The following is a 24,366-nucleotide window of genomic DNA, read 5'->3' on the forward strand; positions in this document are numbered from 1 at the left end:
CAATTAGCATTATAATAGTATATGTGGTATTACTAACACTTAAAGAAAATAACACCAAAATTGCACATTCAGTTTCTGAGTTTTCAGAGTTCAGTCCCCACAACTGTAACTGACAAGTCCCTTTGTCAGCTACACTTGTGACACAGTGCAAGTTATATTTATATTTCTGTACACAACACTGTGAAAAATCATGTATTTCTACAAACTCTTATAATTTCTGAACACCTACATATTTTTGACAAACGTAAGTGAACTACAGATGGAAAACTGTCCAAGCAGCAGTAGATACTATATAAGAGTTTTAACATGTTGTTAAAAAACAATATTAAACTTCCCAACAACCAGGAATGGGGATAAAATGAGAAACCAATAATAGATAACAAATAGGTCTGAACTACATAATGTTTGTTTTCACATTTTATGGAACAAACCAAGAATTAACTAAGCTTACCCTTATTGACAGAGACATTGGTTTACTGTATCTTCCCACATTGTGTGGGGTAAATGTTGAATTGCGATTTCTCAAGAATTCTGGTTTCAGAATATAACCGCAACCACCATTGTCTAGGAATTTTCCATTTTGCAATTCCATTTGTACTCCCGGTGTCTGGAAGTTTAAGGCCACTACAAAATTAAATAAATATTGATTTTAGTGAATTAGAGTTGACACCATTTTATAAAACAACTCTCTGACAATAACAGTAAAAACAAAAGCAAATGAGATTAAAATATGCATATCTTTGAACTCCTATGTAAGATCCTGTATTCAATAATGAATGATTAATGTGCAAAGAAGTGCACTATTTAGAACTGCACCACGTTTTAAGAATTACCCTATAGATCTTTTTTATACGGCAGTGTATTGTGTGTTTTCCCTTTTCTTTCTAAATTAGACCTTGGAGAATATTAAATGAGAGATCTTTTTTCTCCATAAGGATTAAATTCACATACAGGTTTCTCCACAGTGGCAAGACCCTGCACCCTGAACCTGCTTACAAAGTTCTAGTGCAGAAGGCAAAAACATAGGATTGTAATATATTATTATGATGCAGAATTTGTCACAAAAGCATGTCACCCAGAAGATCAAGAAGCTTTAGTTTAGAGTTAGAATATTCAGTGCAAATACATATAAGTTTATAGAAGTAGAAGCAATTTTAAAGTGTTCTTAAATTTATGTGAGCAAATTCTCTTCAAGCTTAATCCTCCAGTACTGGTGTTTATTGTTAATATACACCTGACAGATTTTCCTTTCCTTGGTAGCTCAAAACATTTTTGGTTTGCTGCAGCAGCAATAATAAAATAACACACTTCTCATCAACAGGTTATTATAATTCATGAGATAAAGCAAACATTGAAATAGACCTGTTTAATGAAATTTTCCCCTATTCCAGTACATTAGAACTTCCTGTCACATAGAAAATGCACAAGTCAAATCAGTGAAGTGATAACATGACATGTGTTAAATAGAAAATTATAAAAAGTAATTTACTTGATGGTTTGGTAGGAAAAAAAATTAAGACTTTATGCAGTACAAGTGACTCCTTATAATAATTCAGGAAGAGGACCTTATTACATGTTCCTGTGAGATAATATAAATGTATTGAATGAACACTTGGCAGAATTCAGAAATCTTTATCTCACGTGGAAAATGCAAGAAATTCGGATCTGTTTCACTGCAAAAAATATTTGATTCTTCACTGATTTGATGATCCTTTAAAAAAATTCTGTAGTAAATGACACAAATAGGATCTGTAGAGTGAAGCAGCTGGTCTACGGACCTAATGTTTGCACTACGCATGTTTTCGGTGGGTTACTTCAGAAGAGGTCTAACCTGGTCCCATGACCTCAATACCAATTAATGGCTGGAATACATGAAATGCTCCCAGAGTGCATCCTCTGTTTCATCCGAAAGGAATCAAGGAATCTCATTTGTGTTAGCTAAGATTGCTCTGCAACAGGAACCAACATGCAATAAGTAGGAACAATTAGGAACCTTGCCTAAAAAAAAACCCATACAAACAAAAAAACCAAAACCAATAACAACAAAACACAACGTGCACTCCTGCTTTGAACTAAATACTAATATAGATGCAGGTATAGATTCTGTGTCAGTATGCAAAGGAACTTTAAGCTTATTTTACTTTTGACAACAGAAATTAAACTTTAAAATGTTCATATTGCCCATTGCACACCATTGTCTTTTCTAAAGAGGGTAAGTATTCTTTTGGTATAGTTTTGGACGTGGTTCATAATTTGTTTTTTATGACTCAACACATCATCCAGAAACAGACCCAAATGTGGTGCTATATGACCCTTGTTGTATCTTAATACATTGATTCAAGCAGTGCAATGAATGCTACAGAGCTGCAACCCAGAGGCCCCTTGAAGCCTAGGTTCTGACATGATCTACAGATAACCCAATCTCAGTCCATAGGTAATTCCTAGGTAATTCCTAATCTGAACATTCAGAAATGGTTCTGAAACCACATTTCAGAATATGTGGTTTAAAAAGTGTAACTGAAATTAGGCAAATCGAACAGTCATAGCTTCAAATAGCAGTTTCCACATGATGAAACAAATTACATGATTGCACATAATGAGACTGTTGCTAAATTTGCCAAGCTTCATAGGCTACCAAGCAGGAAAATCTGAAACAGAAAGAAGCAAAGGAGAATACTTTACATTTTATCATATTAGGAAAATTACTTTTGCGACACAAGTAAAGGGTGATGTTATTATGGGTTGATATCTTCAAACATCAACACTATATTTTTACTTAATTTAACTTTACCTTAGAATAAGTTAAAAACACACTAAACAGTAGTTTTAATTTACCCACTGAGTTCCTGGTATTGCAAGTTGTAATCCCATTAAGATAAGTGAACATGAAATTTTGTATTATACTCTCTCAGATGCATACCTCTACTACAACTGTTTGTAAGGTTCATAGCTGCTTGTAGCCTCCTAGGACAATGCTTTATGGTGTACTGTTGATGCACAGTTTTTCTTTTTAATCAGATGCAGTTATAACTCTTACACTTCTTGAAAAATGGCAAAGTTCATAAATTAAAACTTATGTTTTCCATTGTCTAGCAGTGTGGTCCTAGCAACATCTTTCCACAAGGAAGACTGAATTTCTACCCAATGTTTCATCTTAGCTTTGCTGAATTCAAGAACAGAACTGTCAATAACATGCTTTGTAGTGTTGTTTTATGAAACAGTAGACGTTTAATGCATGTACAAAGAGAGCTTTAAACTGCTGGTTTCTTTTGGAAAGAAGCCCAAATGTGTTTACTATGAAACCATCTGAATAGTACATAATCTTAACATATGGTTTTCATAGGAAACTACAGGCACCTGAAGTTTAGCACTGTGTGAGTTAAACTTTCTTCTCAGTCCCTCCATTAAGCACCAAAAGCCTTTTAATATTGGCATCAAGCAGAGCAAAACATGGGCTTGGAGGATAAGCTGAGCAAAGGAATTCCTCAGTGTGATTCCTGTATCTAAAATGGATCCAAGTCTTCCTGGAACCATGAGGCCAAATCTCCTTCAGATCACCGTATTTAATAATCAAGTCTTCTTGCAAAGTACCAAAGCTGCCATGGCTGTCCCTGTTGGCCCTAGATGTAAATAACTTCATATAGCAAATACAAGTTAGGAAATAGCCTAGCTCCAAACAGATGAAACAATCCATAATGCACAGAGGAATACAAAGGGTGTATTTCATCCCAAAACTCTGTATCACAAGCAGTTAACTGAAGTTAGTCCCACAACTAGTTGCAGAACTAACCACAATTTAAGTATTCAAATACATCACCTTCCATAAACACTACTATTCAAGACATAATTGATTTTTAGACTGAAAACAAAAGTTTTTGAAAATGAGCACTGGGGGTTCTTAGATTTCTAAGTGACTATGACTTGAAGGTAGCTGAGGAAAACTGCATGTCTTTTGTCTGTGATGTTGCCTCTCAATATTCCTATTGGGACTTTTAAATTGTCATTTTTTATTTTTTATTCTTTGCTTCCTGGTTCTACAAGCTATATTAAACCATAGGGTCATAATATATTTTCTGCATTTAAAAGGGAAGATTTTAAACTGGATAAGCACACATTTGTCACCAATTTTCTTTAAAATGAGTTACTTAATTGCATTTTATGTCATTTAAAATCCACCTCAAAATGTCGGAATTTTATGCAATCTCCAAAAATATCATATGCAAAAAGCACTCATTGCCAATGTTCCTATCTCCGTGATTTACTTCACTCATTTGAGTCTAAAGAGATATAATAGATCACACTTCCAACCTTTTGATCAGTCTTGTTGCCATCCTCTCAGCTCTTTCCAATTGTCTCTGTTCTTAAAATGGGCTGCTCATAATGAATGCAACGCATCTTCTGTGCCTTAGATATCCAAAATTTGAACTGAATTCCACACAGACTGGGAAATACTATGAAAACAGGACCGTATCCTAATGATCTGGCATATTTTGTCATTGGTTATGAGATGATCTTTGTGAGTGGATTTGAAGACATTGCATTCATTCCACATTAGCACTCCCAGCTGGGCGTTGACTATCTGTTGACTTTCTTCTCACATGCAGGTCACAGCTGCACCCACTCCATCACTGCCCAAATTTACAGAAATATTTTCAGAAGTCCTTACCTGATTCGGTAGTCCACATTACTTTTTTTCAAAGGGATGTAGGTGGCTTTTAAAAAATTTCATCCACAGCCTGAATAAAGGCATACTGAGTGTGAGTTGACTCAAAACGTGGATGAAAAGGGAGGATATTCAGTCATCAGATTACATTGAAACCAACTAAAGACACCTGAAGGAGGATGTAACATGATGACAAATTGTCACCTGTTACATATACCAGGAAGTAAATATTCATTTAACAGAAGCAGCATACACAGCAGGAGAATCTCTTATCATTAGTAAACAAATTCTATCAAACTACAATGTGGTAATACCTTCATCACCTGAATGATAGATATAACACTAATTTCTAAGCCCTGTGCAAACATTAACTACCACAATATCCTCAAGTACAAATAATGTTTCCCTTTTAGTATATTGAAAATATTATTCAATTTAATATGCAGTCTGATGGAGTTTGCATAAGAGAAATCCAATGCATACTATAGTACCCTGTAAATCCTTCTCACTAACAGCAGATGTAAGGAAGATAATGGGCTCTATCACCAAGTGCTCAGAACATGTAACCTGGAAAAATAATGTAACACAGTTACATTTCATCTGGGTCTATCTGAGAAACTAGAAAGACTTCCAGCATAATTAAGACTCTCTGCCAAATTACAGCAGCCTCCTCAGGCTGCTCTGAGCCTGAGCATTACTTGCTGTTCTGGTCCTGTCTTAACATGTCACTCTGATCCCCACTACCATCTCTGGGTGCTTGTTAATTCAGGCTTGTGGACATACTGTTCAAAGTCAGTCTTTTAAGTGTCCTCAGCATCCCCTTTGCCCTGGGCTTTATGAGTTTTTTAAATCTTTATGCAGCTGTAGCCCTCTTGCCAAGCCAGTGAATAGGTGAGATCCCATCCAAACTTTATGAACAAGGACTTATGTCTACCAGAAAAAAAAAAATATAGAGTGATTAGCTCCCTTACAACACAGAGCAGACTTAACTGGGTAGTATAAATTTTGGCATACAAACTGTCTCTCATCTCTTTTTCTGACAAAAAAATTTGGTCAAACTGTATGTATTTTTTCCCCTCCTTACAGAATAAAATGGGGCTTTAGCTATTCAGACTCCAAATTTTAAGCTTAATTATAATTTCTGGCTTTGCTTATCACTGACATATTTTGGAATGGATGTTCTTATTCTACAGAAACTTAATTTATGAATGACTTACAACATGAGGTATTCTGCCATGGTAAGAGGGACTACTCTTCTGAGAACTTAGTAACATGCATAACTGTCTGACACATCATGCTCAGTGTGTGCAGTCAGTCAGTCTGTCCTTATTGGTTTTGGGCCAATTCAATACCGTTGCTCTAAAGACACTGTTGTTAGAAATGTTAAGAATTCAGTCATTCTAATATTCATAATTGCTAACATTGTTCTTACTTAATTACAAGTAGCTCTACTGGAAAAAAGATGTCAGGTGGTTAAAAATCATCCATTGTCCAAGTGTATCTGCAACTGGTTTCAATTAGAGATCCTCTTTTGTGAGATTCTCACGAGAAAAGTACCTAAAGCATTTCTGATAAACTATCAAATCTAAAATCTAAATTTATTTTTGCTATTTAATTAATGTGTCAGTTTGAAAGTTACACTTCACTGCAAGTCTGAGCATCTTTTCGTTGTCATTTCACTTATTTCACACCTGAAACAGATACTTTTCCAAAATAATTTTAAAATTTGTTTGCCTTGTGCTTCTTGGCAGAACAGTGTATATCATCAGCTTCCCTTTCCTGATTTAGTCTGGGTCTCTAACACAGAGTTTAGAACAAAGTCAGCAAGGAGTTCAGAGACAATTGTGTCCCTGCAATTTTTTCTGTCTTTCTTTAAAATTGACTAGAGTTCAGATAAATTATTTAGTATTCTATTAGTTGTCTGCAGTTGCAGATTTAGTGAAGATAGCTGGAAATATTAACGATAAAATGAAATTTCTGTCTCTTTGCATTTAAGTGACATTCCAGTGTTTATTACACATACCAAAAAACCTGCCTAAAAACAAGCAGGCTCCAGAGTAGCCCAACACCCTTTGTCATAAACCTGGCAGTTAGAGACGTTCCTGCAAGAGAAACAGGAAACCTTTATTCAAAACACCTCCCAGCCCTTGGAGCCACTCCAAAGCAAAGGTGAGTGTATTTAGGTAGCTTCCTATATCAGGGTGATAATGTCCCACCTAACTTGTAGATGTCTACACATGAGTTAGCTGCCCCACTACAGCTAGTGAGGATCTAATCAATGAAGTTTAAGGGACAACATAACCAAAAATGGGTCCATACTTTAAGTATGAGATTAATCACATCCCCGGAGTCTGCAATTCTAATAGCTGTCCCATTGGGATGGGGACTTGTGGGAGCAACAGTAAGAGATGAAGCAACCCTTTTTTGGGGTTCCATAAACCATGATGGCCATGTGGCCTATTACAGCTGTGGATTTTTTTCCAACTACATGACTTTGTTAATAATAAACACACTTCTTTGTTTGGCATCTTAGTATTATCTTTCCACAACATGCTATTCAACAGTATTTAGTAAGATTTATGTCAGTTGTGCAAGATCTAGTTTTCACTTCCTAAAGATGAATTTTTTGGACTGTTAAAACCATATTAGGAAGACAGTAAAAATATAGGTATTGACCCCCGCGCCTTTTCTGCAGCTGACCTATGATGACTAGTCCTGTCCTTGAAACCTCAACAAAAGGGAGTGGCCAACCAAGAGATACTTTTCTATGACTTCTCATTTCATTCTTCCAGGGCATTGCTTGGCTTGGGAGCTAGCAGGAAATATTTCCTGTCTCTCTTATAGCACGTTCTCCATGAGTCAGTTGTGGGATAAGGCCAGAGCAAGCCCAAACAAAGAATGAGCTCTAGACTGGAAGGATAGCTGTACAGAACAGTCTGCTGTGTTTTTGCCATGAGGTGTATGACGTGTCAGACTCATCCCCTGCCTTTGAGCAGAAGAGGTGTTTTAGTTTGGGACAAAATCTGGAGCCCATTTTAGAAAGATAGCTGAAGCTCTGTTTAATGGCTGGAGACTATTAGGTCTTTAGATGCAGAATGAACAAAGATGAAATGTATCTGTCTTTTCCGTGTCATAGGCAATATTTAGAGTTAAGTCATCTGCAAGGTTTTAAGGACCACAATGCTAGATTAAGAGTACTCACTTAATATCTAACTGCAATAACGTATACTACGAAGAACTTTGAGGTATTCTAATAACCTAACCAGGCATAAAAATAAAAGCACTAAAGCATGTCACTTCACAAATTTCACTAGAAATTCAAGCAACAACAACCCAAAGCTATAATGTAATGAATATTGTCAGTTTGTTTCAGATGTCGCATTAGTTGTTGAAAAAAACCATGTTATAGAAAATGCTTGCTTTACACTTTTGCTGTGTTATAAAAAAAATGCAGTAAAAATAATAACAAGGGTATAAAATTATCATGCTGAAAAACTAATTAAATTTATTAGAAAAAGTAGTATTCCACCATCTTTTAATAGAAGAGCCTATGGTTTTCCTTAAATTCAATTTAATTATTTCATAAATTCCTTTACAAAATTTGACACTTCATCACATATTCTAAAATGTATAGGGTTCAGTAAGATTGTGAGAATATCTAAACTTCCCATGATCAAACACAATCTGTTTATTTAGGGGAAAAAAAAAGAAATCAGTCCTGTTGTCTCCAGTTTTGCCATTTGTCCAACGAGAAAGGAAAATAGTTTCACAGAAAACATACAACAACCAAAAATTCCAGAGTAAATTATTGACCCTGTGCCCTCTTTTTCTTTATGAGGCTTTCCAAAGTCTGCCTCTTCTTTAAGTTTTCATTCACTCAGAACCCAAGCAAGGTCAGACTTGACAGTCATTTTAAGTTGCACAGGTGAGGCATACCAAGATTTAAATAAGTGGGTTTCTTTTCCCTAGGTAGCTTCAGAGGTTAAAATCAGAACTAGTTAAAGAACTCTTTATCACTCATCTTTTTATGCATTTTTTTGTCATATTATAGCACACAAGATTTAGCCACAAAACAGATATGACAAAATTGCCAAGCTGCATTTCAATGTCACAGACCAAAACAAAACCTACAATAAGAAAAAAATCCATCATACAAGTAATGGAACCTTCACCGTAGCATATAAATGTTTATGAATGCTCCAGAAAACATATGCTCTATATAGCCTCTTCTAAAACAAAATTCTGTACCTGCCATACCATAGCTTTCTCATATAACTTATGACATGTTCTGGTCATTCCTGTAGATTGTTTTCATACATGGATAATGTTTTCTACTGCATGCAAAGGATGTATTCAAAAGGTTATTTAAATCTTCCTATTTTTATTTTCACTGAGATTTTCCTTTTGGTTTGGTTTTTTTTGCTCTGTTTTTCTCAGTCAATATAATACAACTGATATCTCTTTATTTAAATAACTGTCATGAATTTTCTTCCCCTGCATAAATCTTTACAGTCCATTTTATTTACTAAATAAAAACGAGATATGGATACACCAAACCAGTTCTTTCCAGTGCCACACTGCAGTTGTATGCAGGAGGCATACTAATTTTCCCAGACTATAAAAAGTTATTGTAGCTATTTTTCTCCATAAGACCTCTTTGTTCACAAAACCTATCCTGTTCTTACAAGTCTCAGTTTTCAGAGAACAGACACTGAGTGCACAGTGATATCCAAAAGCGATTTTGTGGAAACTCTGTACTTTTTACTGTGGTTTTTAACTTGCCTTCCTCTGGAAATTAGGTTTACACAATTACATAATTCTCGTCCTCAATCCCAACAAATCTTGAGCCTGTTGGACCATTTCATCCTGCTTTAGCTGAGTGCCAGGCTGCTCTGAGTTAATATGTTCCAAACAATTTAGAGAAAATTGCTGGCAAGGTACAGAAGAGAGCACTGTTTTGGGTCTATCACTAAGACAAGTGAAGGAATAACTCAACTCTCATCACTTACATGATCCAGAGGCCTGGCAAGGAGTATTATATGTAGGTTTGAACAAAACCTAATATATTTTCTTTGCCCAGCTAGAACAGCTATGCATGTTAGAGGAACTTAAAGGTAAGTGAGAAGGGTAAGCTAGCAGGTGTGGGGAAGGTGAAAGGAGCTGAGGAAGAGGAAGACGTGACATAGGAGAAATCTGAGAGTCCCGTGAACAGTTTTAGGAAAGTGGTAGAAGGGATCTGGAGGGATCCATTCTGTGGATGGATTTAATGCCATCCATTGTGTGCATGGGATGCAGAGTGCAATGGCAGGGAGACAGGGAGGGTGTGCAGGCTATATGGACATCGGACAGACACAAAAATTTAAAAACCTGTGTTAAATGAGTGGAAGGACATCAGCAGAAGATTCACTGAGTGGAGCTTTGGGAATTGCATTTAAAAGTGCAGTTATATTCCTGCCAAACTATTATCTAAAACAGATTAGGGAATCAAAAATAGATCCGACATGGCTTGGAAATATTATATGTGGAGAATTGCTTATGATCAGCCTGTTCTCATGAGAAAAATGTTTTTTTTTAAATGAAGATGCAAATGATGTGACCAAGAGGGCAGATCTAACCACTTCCTGCATATTTTTAATTCTTCCAGGAAGGGACCCAAAGCCCCTATACAGCAAAAATCATATGTTTTGTATACTAACGTTTAGAATGACTTTTCATTAAAGTATACTCTGAGTCAACAGTCAATGTGGTAATTTTGAAAGACTTCAGTCCTGTTTGAGACCTAACAAATGGATATTCTTTGCTGTGGAGATTTACAGGCTAGAAAGAAAACTTGTAAACTGCGGTATGATAAGCCTGAGAGATTAATGCCATTCTAAATTAAGGACCTCTAGCCAGTGCTTCCTCCAAGCATGAAACAAACTTACTAGTTTTTAACAGCAATGTAGATACTATACAAAGAGTGCACCACCCCAGGTAAATAATCCAGCAATAGCATGACATCAAGCTAAGTGAGGATCAACCACAAGGACAGAATATAATCAAACCAATTTCAAATGATATGGTAATGGCAAGGTACTTCCAGCAATAGCCTCGCCCAAGTCCAAATCTGTACTATAAATAAACATTTATAATGACACAGACACAAAAGTTCAAACTAACTAGTACTTTTTTTACTCCTACTATAGCTGTAAAACTATACCTCAATACAACAGTCAGGATGAGAAGCAGAATTTGTAACAATGAGAGAATTATGAGGGGTCTGAGTACATTTCAGTTCTTTCACAGAACATCCAGCACTGTGTGGCCAAGTTCACACAATCTCTCTAGTCATTGTTTCCCACGTTACCTAAACGTGTGTCACTGACAGCATGGCATAGCTCAGGGTAGGGACAGCAAATGGCAAGAAATTTAGGCTTGGGCACGTCCTCCACCACTTGTGGTCAGGGCCACAGAAGTGGGAACAGCAATCTCAGTGAAAGCTGAGGCATGATGCTCCTTCTAAGTCCTATAACTGTAGGAGAGTAGCTGGGGATACATTAGGGGGTTAAACAATAAATAATATGCACGTGCATGATTGATTGGAAATAGCACACTGTTAAAAACATTTCTGAGAAGGTAACTTGAAACAGAAGATATTTTGGGAGCTGAGAAAGGAAACAAGTGAAAAAGGAAGCCTGGAGCAAGGGTGCACATAAGCTCCAGGGCCCTACAGGCAAAGTTAAATTTGTGCCTGTCTCTATATGAGTGTGTGTTGTAATATAACGAGGTGAGACCATACCTTTCACCTCTCAAAACTGTGAGCCTACAGCAAACTGCCCTGCTCATCCCGCAGTCTCCCTCAGGTTGCCTTGGTACAGAATCAGAATAAAAGACAGAATATATACGCAGATGCAAAAAATATTGTTCTCTACTTTACCTTAGGCTGAAGAAGGTGTAGCAGACTGACATAGAAAAATATTCTGTAACTGAGAATCTTTTAAACTGAAGAACAAAAAAGATGAAGGCAAGAATGCCTCTAAAGGCATTAAAAAGGGGAAAGTGCTTACAGGTGAGAGGTTTTTCAAAGCCTGCTGAGTAGAAAAGTCATGCTTATTTTTAACAATTTCAAATCAAAAACTAACTTGAAATGAAGAGAAACAGAAGTAATTTTTATTTCATTGCTCAGGGAAATAATACGCTTTGTACTGGAAACTAAGATGCTAAACTTACTTTGCATATATACAGTCACTGGACACTCTCAGCAGCTCCTAGCTGTACCTGGGTATTCTGCTGATCAGGAGCATTTGAGTGCTTCTTTGCAGTAGCATATCATAATCTGGGAATTCTTGGCACCGTTATTAATTGTTGTGCCCACATCTCCTGCATCTGTGCCACTCCAATCACATAAAAACATTGAAAATCCACAGATCCTTCAGATGAGGCTTCCATTGCTGTGTAAAGATTCCTAAATCATACATATATATCTTTCCATCACCTCTTCTAACTCAATGCTATAGGGCAACCTTAGGAAAAAGCAAATACAATTGCATTCCAACAATTCCCATCTTTAGCTAAACAGGCAGCTGCTTCTATTCCCTTGCTAACTACAAAGTAGCTATGAAGAGTGCTAGACCTCAGCTGAAAAAGAATTTTTTTTTAAAAAAAGATAAATAATAAGAAAGAGAAAAAAAGGAAAAAAAGAAGGAAAAAGAAAAAGAAGAAGAAGCAGCTACCATACCCATTTTCTCTTATAAATATACTCTATTTATATCTTAGCCACAGCTGACAAATAAGCATGGAGGTTATGGAATTTGATTAATACAACATGCAAAAGAATGTAATCTATTTTCATTTTCTTGAAAGGTATATCACAAATTTTTTTTCAGCAGTACAATGCTTAATGCATAGCACACTCGCTTTTACCTCAAAACCTAAGGTAACATAGTTAACATAATAATTTCAGCCCAAACAGACAGGCAGTAAAATATATATTATCATTTAAACTCTCCTTACAGACACCCACAGATAAATATTACAGAATTACTAACAAAAAAGGAGATAATATATGAAGAAAAAGAAGAAAATTCTGGTTTAGTTGTTGAAAGTTGTTTTTATATGTGCTTTTGCTACGCTGTTTCATAACATAAAATCACGTTTTATTTAGTATTAGGGCCAGGAAAAGTACAAAATAAGGTTCAAAACTTTAAAATGTTGTATTGTTTTTACTAGTGTTTTTCTTATTATTCAACAGAAAAAAAAAGGTAGTTTAAAGGAATTAATGAATTATGATAAATTGGGATATTTGGGATAAGATACAGCTATTTAACAGAAAGTTATATTTATAATTAGTTAGGGCCTAATTGTAACTAATTACAAAAGTAAATAGATTAAAATAATATTCCCCTTAGTTATTCTATATCAGAATTCCTGGATTCCAGGATGTAAAATTACTATGATATGTAGACTGAAGGAGAAGGTTAGATAACACAAAATTAAAGTGGTGCCACTGAGGGAAAATACGTAACTTATACAACACAAAAAATACTATAGGAAGGAAAAACTCTTGTACCTGTATAATCTCTGCAAAGCCTGGAATGCAACAGTCTCTGCAAACGTACTTACCCATTTGACACCCCACATTCCAGAACTCTTGAGGATTATAATTTGAAGAGGTCGTTCTTGTTCCTTTGGGGTAGATTCTTGTAATGAATCTTGAAGTATGTGAAACAAACTCTTTAGCTGAAAAACAGAATGATAAAACCTTGGTAAGAAAAACTTTATTAATAAAGAGATCCTATTTGAACAAATAATAATAAAAATATAATAATCTGATCCAGCAATTTATTTATTTATTTTACACGATCAGTATATCATATCAATGTATTTATATTTTAAGACATTTCTATATATGTTAACATTAGTATATGGGCCACTCTGAGATATGGCTGAAATCCTATTTTAAAACCTTAAAATGTGATAGTATTTTGTGTATATTTGAATGTGATACTATTTCTGTCTATAGTGCTGACTTTTGTTAAAGGTTCAATAACCAAGAATCATTCCTTCATGGAAATATTCTGTTTCTTCACCTCTTTGTTAGGTAAATATATGATTTTTGTACTAAAGCCCACTGAGTTCTCATGGAAAATTGGAAAGACACAAAACAGGAAATTGATCAAAAAGCCCACTCATTCTTTTATAGTTCAATAGGAAAAAAAATCATCCCACGATGATCTTAGCTTGACTGCTGTTTTGAGGTTTAAATAAAATGACTGAGTAATCTCAAGACGAGTGAACAGCGCATTTCTAAAAGACACTTAATTGGTTCCTTTATAATCTTCAGAAGATGTTAACTATTCAAGTGAGTTGATTTTCTTCTTCCTAGCAGTGTTCCCTCCCACAAAGGCATAAACTATACAGATGTGGAAAACTTCAAATTACTTCTATCTACACTATTTCTGTTTAGTAATTAAACAGAAAGCTTTACATTTCCAGGATCATCACTCCGACCCTTTCCAGCCTCTCTCCGCCCCCTTCTTTTTTTTTAATAGAACTACTTTTGTGTTCACTAGGTTGATAGATGGAGTAGCAAGATGGTTGCTAGAGAGGACTCTAACTATGGATGGCTGGCAAAAGCTTACTTGTTTTGATGCTGTTCAGCACCATTCACCTAACCAACCATTGAATCATCTCCACAACGTGGTGGATGGCAGCTGGGCTGGCCCTGAATGAATGGGCCTGTGGCAGACTTCATTCTCATGGTCATTTATCTCTGTTCTTAACACTCCCTTAAGGCTGTTGACAGACAGCTGGACTTAAAAAGCAGAGGCTGCACTGTATTCGCTGCACCAAATGGAGATGCTCCAACACAGAATGAGTTTTGAATAATCCAACTTGGCTGGTATGAAAGATCTGGTCTAATGGAGCAAACTGCCTGCTATGGGGTTTATTCATTCCATCAATGTGGATTCTCTTATCTGCAGTTATCATCAAAGCCAGGGGTACTGCATGCCCAACTCCAGTGAGTACTACAGACCATACATGAGGGGGTGAAATCTATTCCACATATTTTCAAGTATTGATGTAACTTCTAAATTATTTGATGCAGAAAACAATGGATCAAAAGGTATTCATACATTTTGTAAACTATGTTAATATTTGTTCTTATAAAACTACAGGAAATTAAAACAAAGCTGAGTTTCAATTTTCCTCACAAAACCAACTGAAATATAAAAATGCAGTGCAAATGACAAGATATTTCTAAAAAAGTGTTATAAAAACAACCAAATAAAACTGGACAGTATGTGTTTCATAAAATTTTAACCCTTCCAATGCCTAAGCAGTGAACCATAACAACATTGTAACTTTTATCTGATTAAACCAAAAGAAATTACCTGAATGTTTTACAAATTTTCGTGCTCGAACCTCTCCAATTGAATTGTTTTCATAGCACTTCTGATTAGCTAGGGAATGATCAAAGCTCACAAACTTCTCAGATTTGGTATAAATCACAAGGTCCGATAACGCAATGGCAATTTTTATCTTCTTCAGCTAATAATCATAATATAAAATAATGGAAGAATAAAAAAATCACAATAACACATATTTCATTATTATTATTAACAATTCAGAAGATACTATAATTTTGGATTAATAAAGCATGGGAAAATGTGTCACAATTAATGAATATTTGAGCTTAAGATATGACTTTTGATAGTGAGAGTTGATCCAGTCAGAGACAAAGTTATTGTCTCTATGTTCATCATAGCAATTGTAGGGTGAATGGAGAGATGTTTCCAATGTTTTCTACCACAGTGTTCTATTGGACAGCTTTATCATTTCCCTGTTTCTGAGACTAGTATGTAAATTAACATAATTTTTCATGGCTCTTAACATTACTTATTTAAAATACATGTCCAACTTTATATTCTTAAATAGATAAAGTACTAGGAAAGGTATACTGGTAGGAAGTACTTGGAGAAAAAAAAAAGAGCAGGAGAATCTATACATCAATAGTACAAACTCAACTACAAAATGTAGAATAACAGGAGAATATTTTACTGTGTCAAGCAAATCAATCATAAGTATATTCCTCCAAGCATTGCTCTGAAGTTAGGAAAATTCTGTTCTTCTTAATTAAGATGAAAAGTTCTTTGGCCAAAGTCTTTGTTTAGTCTTTCTCCGTTACCAAAGCAAGCAAAAGCAAAGGCTGCTGTGTATTGAAGCAACAGAAATTTTACGGGGTCTGATCTCTTAAACTGAGGTACTATATGTGACCTCTTCATTTTACTTAGCATGAACTTGTAAGCTAATCAGTGTTAGTAGCCAGCAAAGAGCTGATGCTACTAATAATGTTTACATGCCATTAAAGCTTTTGAAGGCAAATTCTCATCTGACAAAATAATAGGGATTGCCTGCTTGTGGCTCTTAAACCATGCAAAGTTCAAGAGCATTAGTTATTCTGGGGCTATGTCCCATGAGGAGCAATAGGAGTCTACTGGCACAGAACTCCTGAATAATGCAACTCTCTGGATGTGGAAGGCAATAACACAGCCAAAGCCAACAGCCTCACTAGGATATATCTTGGGTGTGGATTCAAATGCTCTCCCACCCTCCAATAGAGCAAGAGAGTGGGACGTCAGAATGAGTACTTCCACTCCGATAAAGTAGGACCCCAGAAACCATTTTCTCTTCCGCCTGTGAAACACGACCAAACATCTGTTGTTGCTGCTGTTGATCAAGATGTATGTGGTATATGTTCTGGTCTGTAACATAATGTTACAAATATATGTGACCCTATTATCTGGAAATTTGGCCTTCCTTGTACAAAGAGGACTCCATCTTTCTCAGAATTTTTCCTTACTATCTCTCTATATCAGATGGAAAGAAAAAGAAGCAAAGATCTTGACCTTCAATCAGTTAGAGAAAAGAAACACAGAGGAAGAAACACTGCCCTGAGAGCAGAGCAAAACCACTGCCCTGCCCCCAGAGCAAAAACACTGAGCTCTGAGGAGCATTGCCAGTCTATCCTCATTCAGATAATCAGAGCATGATGTGCAAAAGTGACTGGATACTGGGTGTTTCCTGCCTGCTGAAAAAACTTGAACAAAGCAGTTTGAACCCTGATGGAGCAACAGATTTCCATGGAAGAGAATTACTATTTGGTTAGAAAAATTAGTAAGTTCAATTTGACTATTGAAAAGAAAATTACATGCGATTTTTACACTCTCCTTCAGAAAGAGTATTTAATGTTAAGTCTCTACGTGATAAATGTATAAATATCTTTTCTATCATAAGTGCTTAAAAATGTTTTAGCGCAACCAGAACTCTACACCTAATTTCACATATAAATCCAGAACAGAAGAAAATAGGGGAATGGGAACTCTTCAAAATTTCCATGACAGACTGGTGGACTGCGGAAAAAATTAGTCAACTCTGTCCTTCATCATCAGGAACTGCTATGAGTGTTCTCCATGCATAGTTCCAGGAGGGCCTTGAGACTAACAAAGCAGTTAGGCAACTTTATCTTAGATCTATTGTGGTATTAACCACCTGGGGCAAGCACAAGACTTGAAAATGAAAAATGCAGGTGGAGTTTAGGATGGGAGCACAGGGAAGGGTTGCTTTTTAGTTGGATACTAAAATATGCTCCAGTTTGGAGTGCCTTGTAAGAATCAGGAAAACTCTGAAACCTTGAGCTAAAACTTATTATTTCAAAATATATTGCTCTAAGTAATTTTAAAGCCTACCGTTTAAATTTAGTCTCTATTTTAAGCTAATATATTCCTTCTTTTTTTTAAAAAAAAAAAGCTGGCACACATCTATGTGTTTTCTAAATTCAGTTGAGACAAAAGTTACCTTTGCCTTTTTTCGAGGTGGGGGTGAGGATCTACGTTCACTTTTTCTTTTTGAGGAATCACTCTTTGGGTAAAGAGGGGCTTTTTCATCAGTCTCATCTTCATCGGATATATTTTCAAATTCAGAAATTTCCCCTGTCTCACCATGACTGTCAAGATCTCTCCTGAGCATACCTTCCTCAATTGTTCCAACTTTTTTATTTTTTACCAGAATTTTGAATTTTAATGCCTGTGGAAAAGAGGTTAAACAGTAGAATTTAGTAGAAACATACTAGAATTATGTATGGACTAATTGTAGGTTTTCATATATAAATATTGTTTAACCCACTTTCAAAGTTGTTTATTAAGTATAATGAAGTGAGGTAACACAATGAAGTGAAGATAGATATCAGTGAAGTAGAAGTCAAAAGCAAGTAAAACAAACAGAACCTGGGGATCAAAGTACACAATAGAATGTGAATATCTAACGCCATGAGAGGAAAAAAGGCTCTCCACCACACAGATACACAGATGCTGAAACCGTGAGCAAGATTAAGGTAGGAAGTTAAGTAAGTGTCAGAGGTGATGGCCAGGTAAGACACAGAAGGTATATTTCTTTACTATGCATGAATTCATTTTCATATACAGACTTGTAGACATGTATCTGATATTAATTTGAAATTTTTTTAGCTATCATTGCAGCTGCTGGGAATTTGTTACCCTATTTGATTAGTGAATTTGTGCACATCTGTCTAGTGTACCAAATTAAAACTTTTGTTGTTACATCATTATGCAGTGGATCCTCATGCTGATCTTACCTGGTCAGGGAAATTAACAGAGTTTGGTAATTTGTTGCCTAAGCAATTTCTCTGTTTTTAGATGGGCACGTTTCAACTTCTATAATAAAAAATGTAGGAAAAAAATTCATTAAAGATTATCATTTCTAAGAAGATGATTTTCATCTGTGCACCTGAATCCTATGAGTATAAATTTCACTTAGATTTTTGAAATAATATTCCTAGTAAACCAGCTATTATGTAGCAGACATTTATCTCTACCTCTATACATGCGAACTGCCAGTGAGTAGCAGGACTTACTTAGGTTCTTGAAGAAAGTAATCCACAAAAATATTCCTTAGGTTTCATATGCACTAGTGAAAAGGAAGGCTATACTGCTGGGAAGATTAGAGAAACAAGGAACAAATACTTACACATTAAATAAAAGATAACTGAAATATTGTATTTTAAGGTATCCATTAAGTAAATATGAAAAGCATGGATGATAGAAACATGTATATAAAACCAAAGCTTTATAATAGAAAATAAAGCTGTAGCAAAGAAATAGGCATTCCATTTATTTACATTGCAATCTCCATTGCTGATAATCCCCTTATCACTTCAGATCTTGTATTAGTAGTTTGATAGTGTGCCAGTGGAATGAGATATCCTATGCTTAATATCTATCAATGCCATGCTAGTGTAAGATTTGATTAGTCTCTCTGCACTGATGGTTCAGAATAAGGATGCCCTTTAATATTTCCTTCATTTCTTATTGATGCACTCATTTTTTTCTCTGTGATATTTTTAGAAGAGTTTTAATATGAGTAATGCTACTCATATTTTAAAAAGTTCTGAATTTTCCTTTGCATCTTCATATTTCCCAGTATTTAAAAGTAATTCTATCCACTTTTGATCTTGTATTTTGTTATTCATAGGTAAGATTTAATTCTAGGAATTAAAAAAAAAGACCTGGTATATAAGGGAAAGAAAACCTTTTTATGGATATATTACTGCCTCCTATACATAAACTTGATTTAAGTAAAAAAAGACCATGACCATAGTCTGTGTCATCATATAAAAATGGGCCATGATATTTTAAGTCAGATAGTTTCTAAAATTCTGTTTATGAACTATTAGGAAAGATGTAAATACCCTGAGGTAGGACAAACTTTTTTTTTTTCTATAAAGATAACATTTTAAAATCACAGCTCTCTTTTCAAAAACAGTTACAGAAAATACTCTAGCAAGAAGAAATTTTGCTATTTTTTGGCCAGAAACAGATTCCAATAATAGTTAACCCAAATCACTGAGAGTGAACCATGAACTGAAAAAGACATGCCACAGATTTTAAGTCTGAGCTTCAAACAGAACTACAAAAAAACTTACGACAAATGTGTGGTTACAAAATCAGTGACTATGTGAAAATCAAGTTCTTTAATTGGTAATCAGAAGTGTTAAACACATGGCATCTTTTTGTACAAATGTCTAAATCTTTTAAGCAGATAATGAGCTGAAAGTCTGAACATTCACTATAACTTCTCTTTTCTAGTTTAAATATGAAATACAAAATATTTTTTAAAATACATGTTTACTATGTACTTACGTGTAAACTGTAAGCATACTAAAAAATTTAAATATGTAAGACACAATAGATCCTCCCTAGAGGACTAGGGGACTAAGGCTGGCATAACCCAAAGCCTCCAAGCACAATCAATTGAACAAATATTTAAATAATTACATGAACAAAACTTAGTTATTGTACTAATTAGGCATTCTAGTCAAAGTGACGTACAACACAAATCAGAACAGCTGCAGTAATACAAGACTCCAAGACAAAATCACAAGCATTTTGGAATGGATTAGGCAAACCCACCTACTGACCACTGCAATTAAGTAAAAAGGGACAAAATTCAGTCCTCAGAAATGTAGAGAACAAAACTTGGATTTGGGTCATGAGTATTAAAAAGAGAAGAATAGCTTCTCCTATTTAAATTGAGCATGTTCTGCTCTCTTCTCCTTTCCTGACCAGCTGTGGTTGCTTAGTAAGAAGAATATCAAATCCTGAAAGTCTTGCTAACTAACAAGGTTAAAATCAGTTTAAAGTTTTACACAATTTTCTATTTCAAGAAATATATTACTGTCTTAAATACTGATATAGGGTAAAGATGCAACACCTTCCGTGAAGTCTAACACAGGGGAAGCTTTTTAGGCATTGACAAAATTTACCTTGAAGAAAATAACAGGACAGTATCGTTAAGTACAACTGTTAAAAAAAAACCCAACACCAGAATTCTTCAATGATTCAAGAAAAGAATCATGCTTAGTGAAAATGTGAATGGATGTCTTTGTGGTGGCCTTATAAATCACAGTTACTGAGATATTTCAAATCAATACTACCAGTAATGTGTGAGCTCTAGTTAAATGGTTATTAATTATATCAGGAGCACCTTTTTAGCTACCTCATAACAAGCTTTCATACGACACAGTTATCTAGTGAGCAGAAGTCCCCTACATTGAAAATTCCAATTCTGTGTTGTGCTCTGTAGTAGACACAAAATACATAAGAGAATCCTTCTGAATGTCCTTTTATTAAAAATACAGAAAAGCAAAACATGCCTAAAGAAGGAAATTGGGAGGGGTCACACTAGCAGACTAATTTTCTGGATAAGTGAAAACCTGACACAATCCTGGGTAAAAGTGTATGTGTTCTAAGAAATACTCTGTCCTTAAAAACAATTTTGCAAGGTATTATTTCTCATTCATCTGCCAGAAAGCGTCCCACTCAGGAACCAAACTTCAAAGATAAAGAGAGGATCAATTTGCTAATGGCGCAGAGGCTTGACCTGTTATAACTGTTGGCAGTAAGGTTAAATCCTATTGAAAAACAGGACCCTGAGCTGGCAATGCCTTGTCCTGTTTTACCTGAGGATTCCATCAGACGTAAGAGAAATATGAAAACAACATAGACGTTCCCAACCATGCAATCAAAAAGACATCTGACAGTAGTCTTGGAGAAAGTTCTAATGCAGATGATTTTGCATTTCTTAGACATTTCTAAGGCAAAAAAAAAAGGGTTGTAACTGATCCGCAAATATGTTGCAAATAACACTATTAACCAACCTGCTGCTCATAGTTCAAGAATCTGCAACAACTCAGAGTCAGAGAGTAGCAAGGGCCAGCAGCTGCACAAGGTGACCCAGGAGCTGAGGGTGACAGCAAGGCAGGCATGGGGCAATGACCTCACCAACTAGGGCAACAGTAAGACAAGCAGAGCAAGTCTGGTGATGGTACCCATGTTCAGGAAACAGTCCAGTGACTGTCAGACAAGTCACAAGGAAGGTCCAAGGTCAAACCAGGAAGCCGTATCATATAAGTACAGAATGGCTGAGTTTGGAAGGGACCTCTGGAGACCATCTAGTCCAACCCCCTTGTTCAAAGCAGGGTCAATAAGGATTAGGGCTGTGTCCAGTCAGGTTTGGAGTATCTCCAAGATGGAGACTCCATAATCTCTCTGGGCAACCTGCTCCAGTGCCTGACTACCCTCCCAGTAAAAATTCTTTTTCTCATGTTTAAATGGAATTTCTTGTATTTCAGTTTGTACCCACTGCCTCTAGCCTCTTCACTGTGCACCACTGAGAATAGTCTGAGCCCAACCTAGACAATCCAGAAATTTTATGATAAACAATACTGATTTTCTTATTTTTGAGGTCATCACCAAGGCATGCTACATTTTCAACATCTTTCTTCTCATTTTTGTAAAGAATAGAAGCCATAGACAGATTGAAAAGCAAAACAGTGGACTGGAAATGCTTTTGACTTGCTAGGAAGCAAAGATATATCTGATGCAAAGACTTGGTCAAGACATTTCCATATGTGACTTGCAGGTCAAAAAAATAGGAATGAATCTCATCACTGAAGCAACAGAATTAAGTATGCTAAAGCAGTCTCGATCTTGAATTTCTGAGTGAAAATCTTCATGTCCTACTTTTTCAATAACAAGAAAATAAGAATATAAAACCCTATAAAGATATGGGAAAGGAGAATTTAGAGATGGTTAGACTGAAAATTAACTCATATAACCACAGGTTAATCAGACTATTACCCTTTTGTCAGACATTACAGACAGTCAGTAAGAACCTATTTGTCGGAGATTATAGACAGCCAGGTACAATCAAGTTTTGAAAGTTTCTCAGTGAGACAGGTCTATACAGTGAAAGGAAGAAAGTGCAGTAGCAATATGAATCTCTTAGACATACACTCAAATGTTATATCTAGATGTCGAAGACTGTGGTTCTTGGTTCACCCAGACTGGTGCATTCTGGGAAAACAGTGACTATTCTGGGAAAACACTGACTGCATATGGAAAGCTCCTTTGTATATCAAGTAGATACAGGTGAAGAAAAAGGTGAAGGAGGAGTCCTGGTGCGGTAAACATTGAAGATGACTTGTAAAATAACAATAGTTGCCACTTCACTTTCAGTTAAAAATGCATCAATATTTCTTTCCAACTTTGTGACAGGAAATCTGCAAATAATGACAAATTCCTAGGAATACATGTATATATCAGTGTAAGGTAGTCTGGTGTACTACAATACAAAATAATTGAGGAACAATAAGTTCATCTATCACTTTACATCAGCATAATCCAGGAGTACTGGTGCAATCGGCAGAGATCTCTGGTGCCAGTCAGTGATGCCAAATATAATTTAATGTGGGAACTGACTCAAACAACCTGATATTCCAGTGAATATTAAAGGAAGTTCATGAAGTCTCTTTAGAAGCACCACAGTGGCCAAGATTGCAAGGAGAGGATTGTAGTGGGTCTGTTGCTTTGGGTGGCAAAATATCTGCATGGGAAGGAGGTAAGAGGATAGATACAGTAAAAGAGATTGGTGAAGCTCAAGGGTGGCCTCAGTTTATCTTAGTGGATAAGGGGTGTATGAAAGAATGAAACAGTGCAAAAGCCTTCTCTTTCATCTACTCCACATGTAGAGGAAGAATTGTTTGTTGAGATGCTACAGAACACAGTAATATTCCAGGGAATTAACAGTACTAGTACAGTCAGCTGCAGAGTGAACATATGACTGAGGCCACAGAATTAAAAAACCTCTTTTCCTGAAATGTTCTGGGTTTTGTGTTTCAGGGCAAGCAGGTGTTAAGAACAAGCAGAGAGCAATAGCTTTCAGTGACCATCCAGTTTTCTTTTCTGGACCTTCTTGTAATTTTCACTTAGACTTACAGTGGTAGGAGACATCATGTGTGAGCTGTGGTCCAAGGAAGAACCTAAGACTGGGTTTGCTCTGCGTTTTAATCCTTCTTCCAGACACACACAATCATCTCAGCTGACAAAGGTGTAGCTCAAAGTCTACTTAGAAAAGGAAGTAGGAGATTGATCAGACAACAGAGAAGAAAATAATTTCCTTGGAGATCTCCAAATCTCCAAGATCTAAATAAGAACCTGTAATCGGCAAATGTTTCTATGAAGTGTTTGGAGAAATTATGTCATATTCCACTTCATGTATAGACAAGGGCACTATTTGATTCGGATCTTGAAGAACACTGAGAAGTGGGTATTAAGAGGAAGCCTTGCATGAGCTGCAGGTATCCCTTCATAGGAGGAACAAAAGTAGGAACAACAGTAGCTGTCAGATGAGGATGAGTTCCCACCCAAAAAATGTAATGGTTCAATCTCTTGTGGCAGGGAGAAGCTAGATGTTGAAGGTCCTTGCCAAAGAAATCTGAAAGAAAAGGGAAGGAGAACTGAACTGGTTAGTCCAGAGCCAAATTTTTGTGGGATCCTACAAGCAGATTGTTAAAAAAAAGCCTAGCAAAGAAGGCATAGATCATGAACACAAGAGCCAACCACTAAGTGATCAAGAACTTGTCATGACACAGACAATCAGAGGACTTGAAGGGCAGAAGTATGCCCATTGCATTTATAAGCATGTGAGGCACATGTGGAAGTAAAGAGGTTAATGTTGTGTCCCTGGGGGTATTATTGGATTGGAATATTCTCTAACAGAGCATATTATAAAAAATGTCTCTGTGGTTATTGTCAATTTCAACGAAGAGTGAAAGACCCTCTACCCTTTCAATCCCTCCCATCTTC

At 35.9% G+C, this 24,366-nt stretch overlaps 1 protein-coding gene across 1 annotated transcript in view; it reads right to left on the reverse strand.

Annotated features, from left to right (window-relative positions):
• Positions 1 to 24,366, reverse strand: part of PLCZ1 (phospholipase C zeta 1) — a 56,224-nt gene that overhangs the window by 8,950 nt on the left and 22,908 nt on the right. The window contains exons 7-10 of the mRNA XM_075163805.1: positions 17,501 to 17,728; positions 15,037 to 15,193; positions 13,265 to 13,381; positions 452 to 624 (exon numbers count right to left, since the gene is read on the reverse strand). Of these exons, the coding sequence (XP_075019906.1) occupies positions 452 to 624; positions 13,265 to 13,381; positions 15,037 to 15,193; positions 17,501 to 17,728 (675 nt within the window). The remainder of the gene's footprint in view (positions 1 to 451; positions 625 to 13,264; positions 13,382 to 15,036; positions 15,194 to 17,500; positions 17,729 to 24,366) is intronic.

The sequence above is a fragment of the Calonectris borealis genome, chromosome 1 (genome assembly GCF_964195595.1).
Source record: "Calonectris borealis chromosome 1, bCalBor7.hap1.2, whole genome shotgun sequence".
In the NCBI taxonomy this organism is placed as follows: Eukaryota; Metazoa; Chordata; class Aves; order Procellariiformes; family Procellariidae; genus Calonectris; species Calonectris borealis.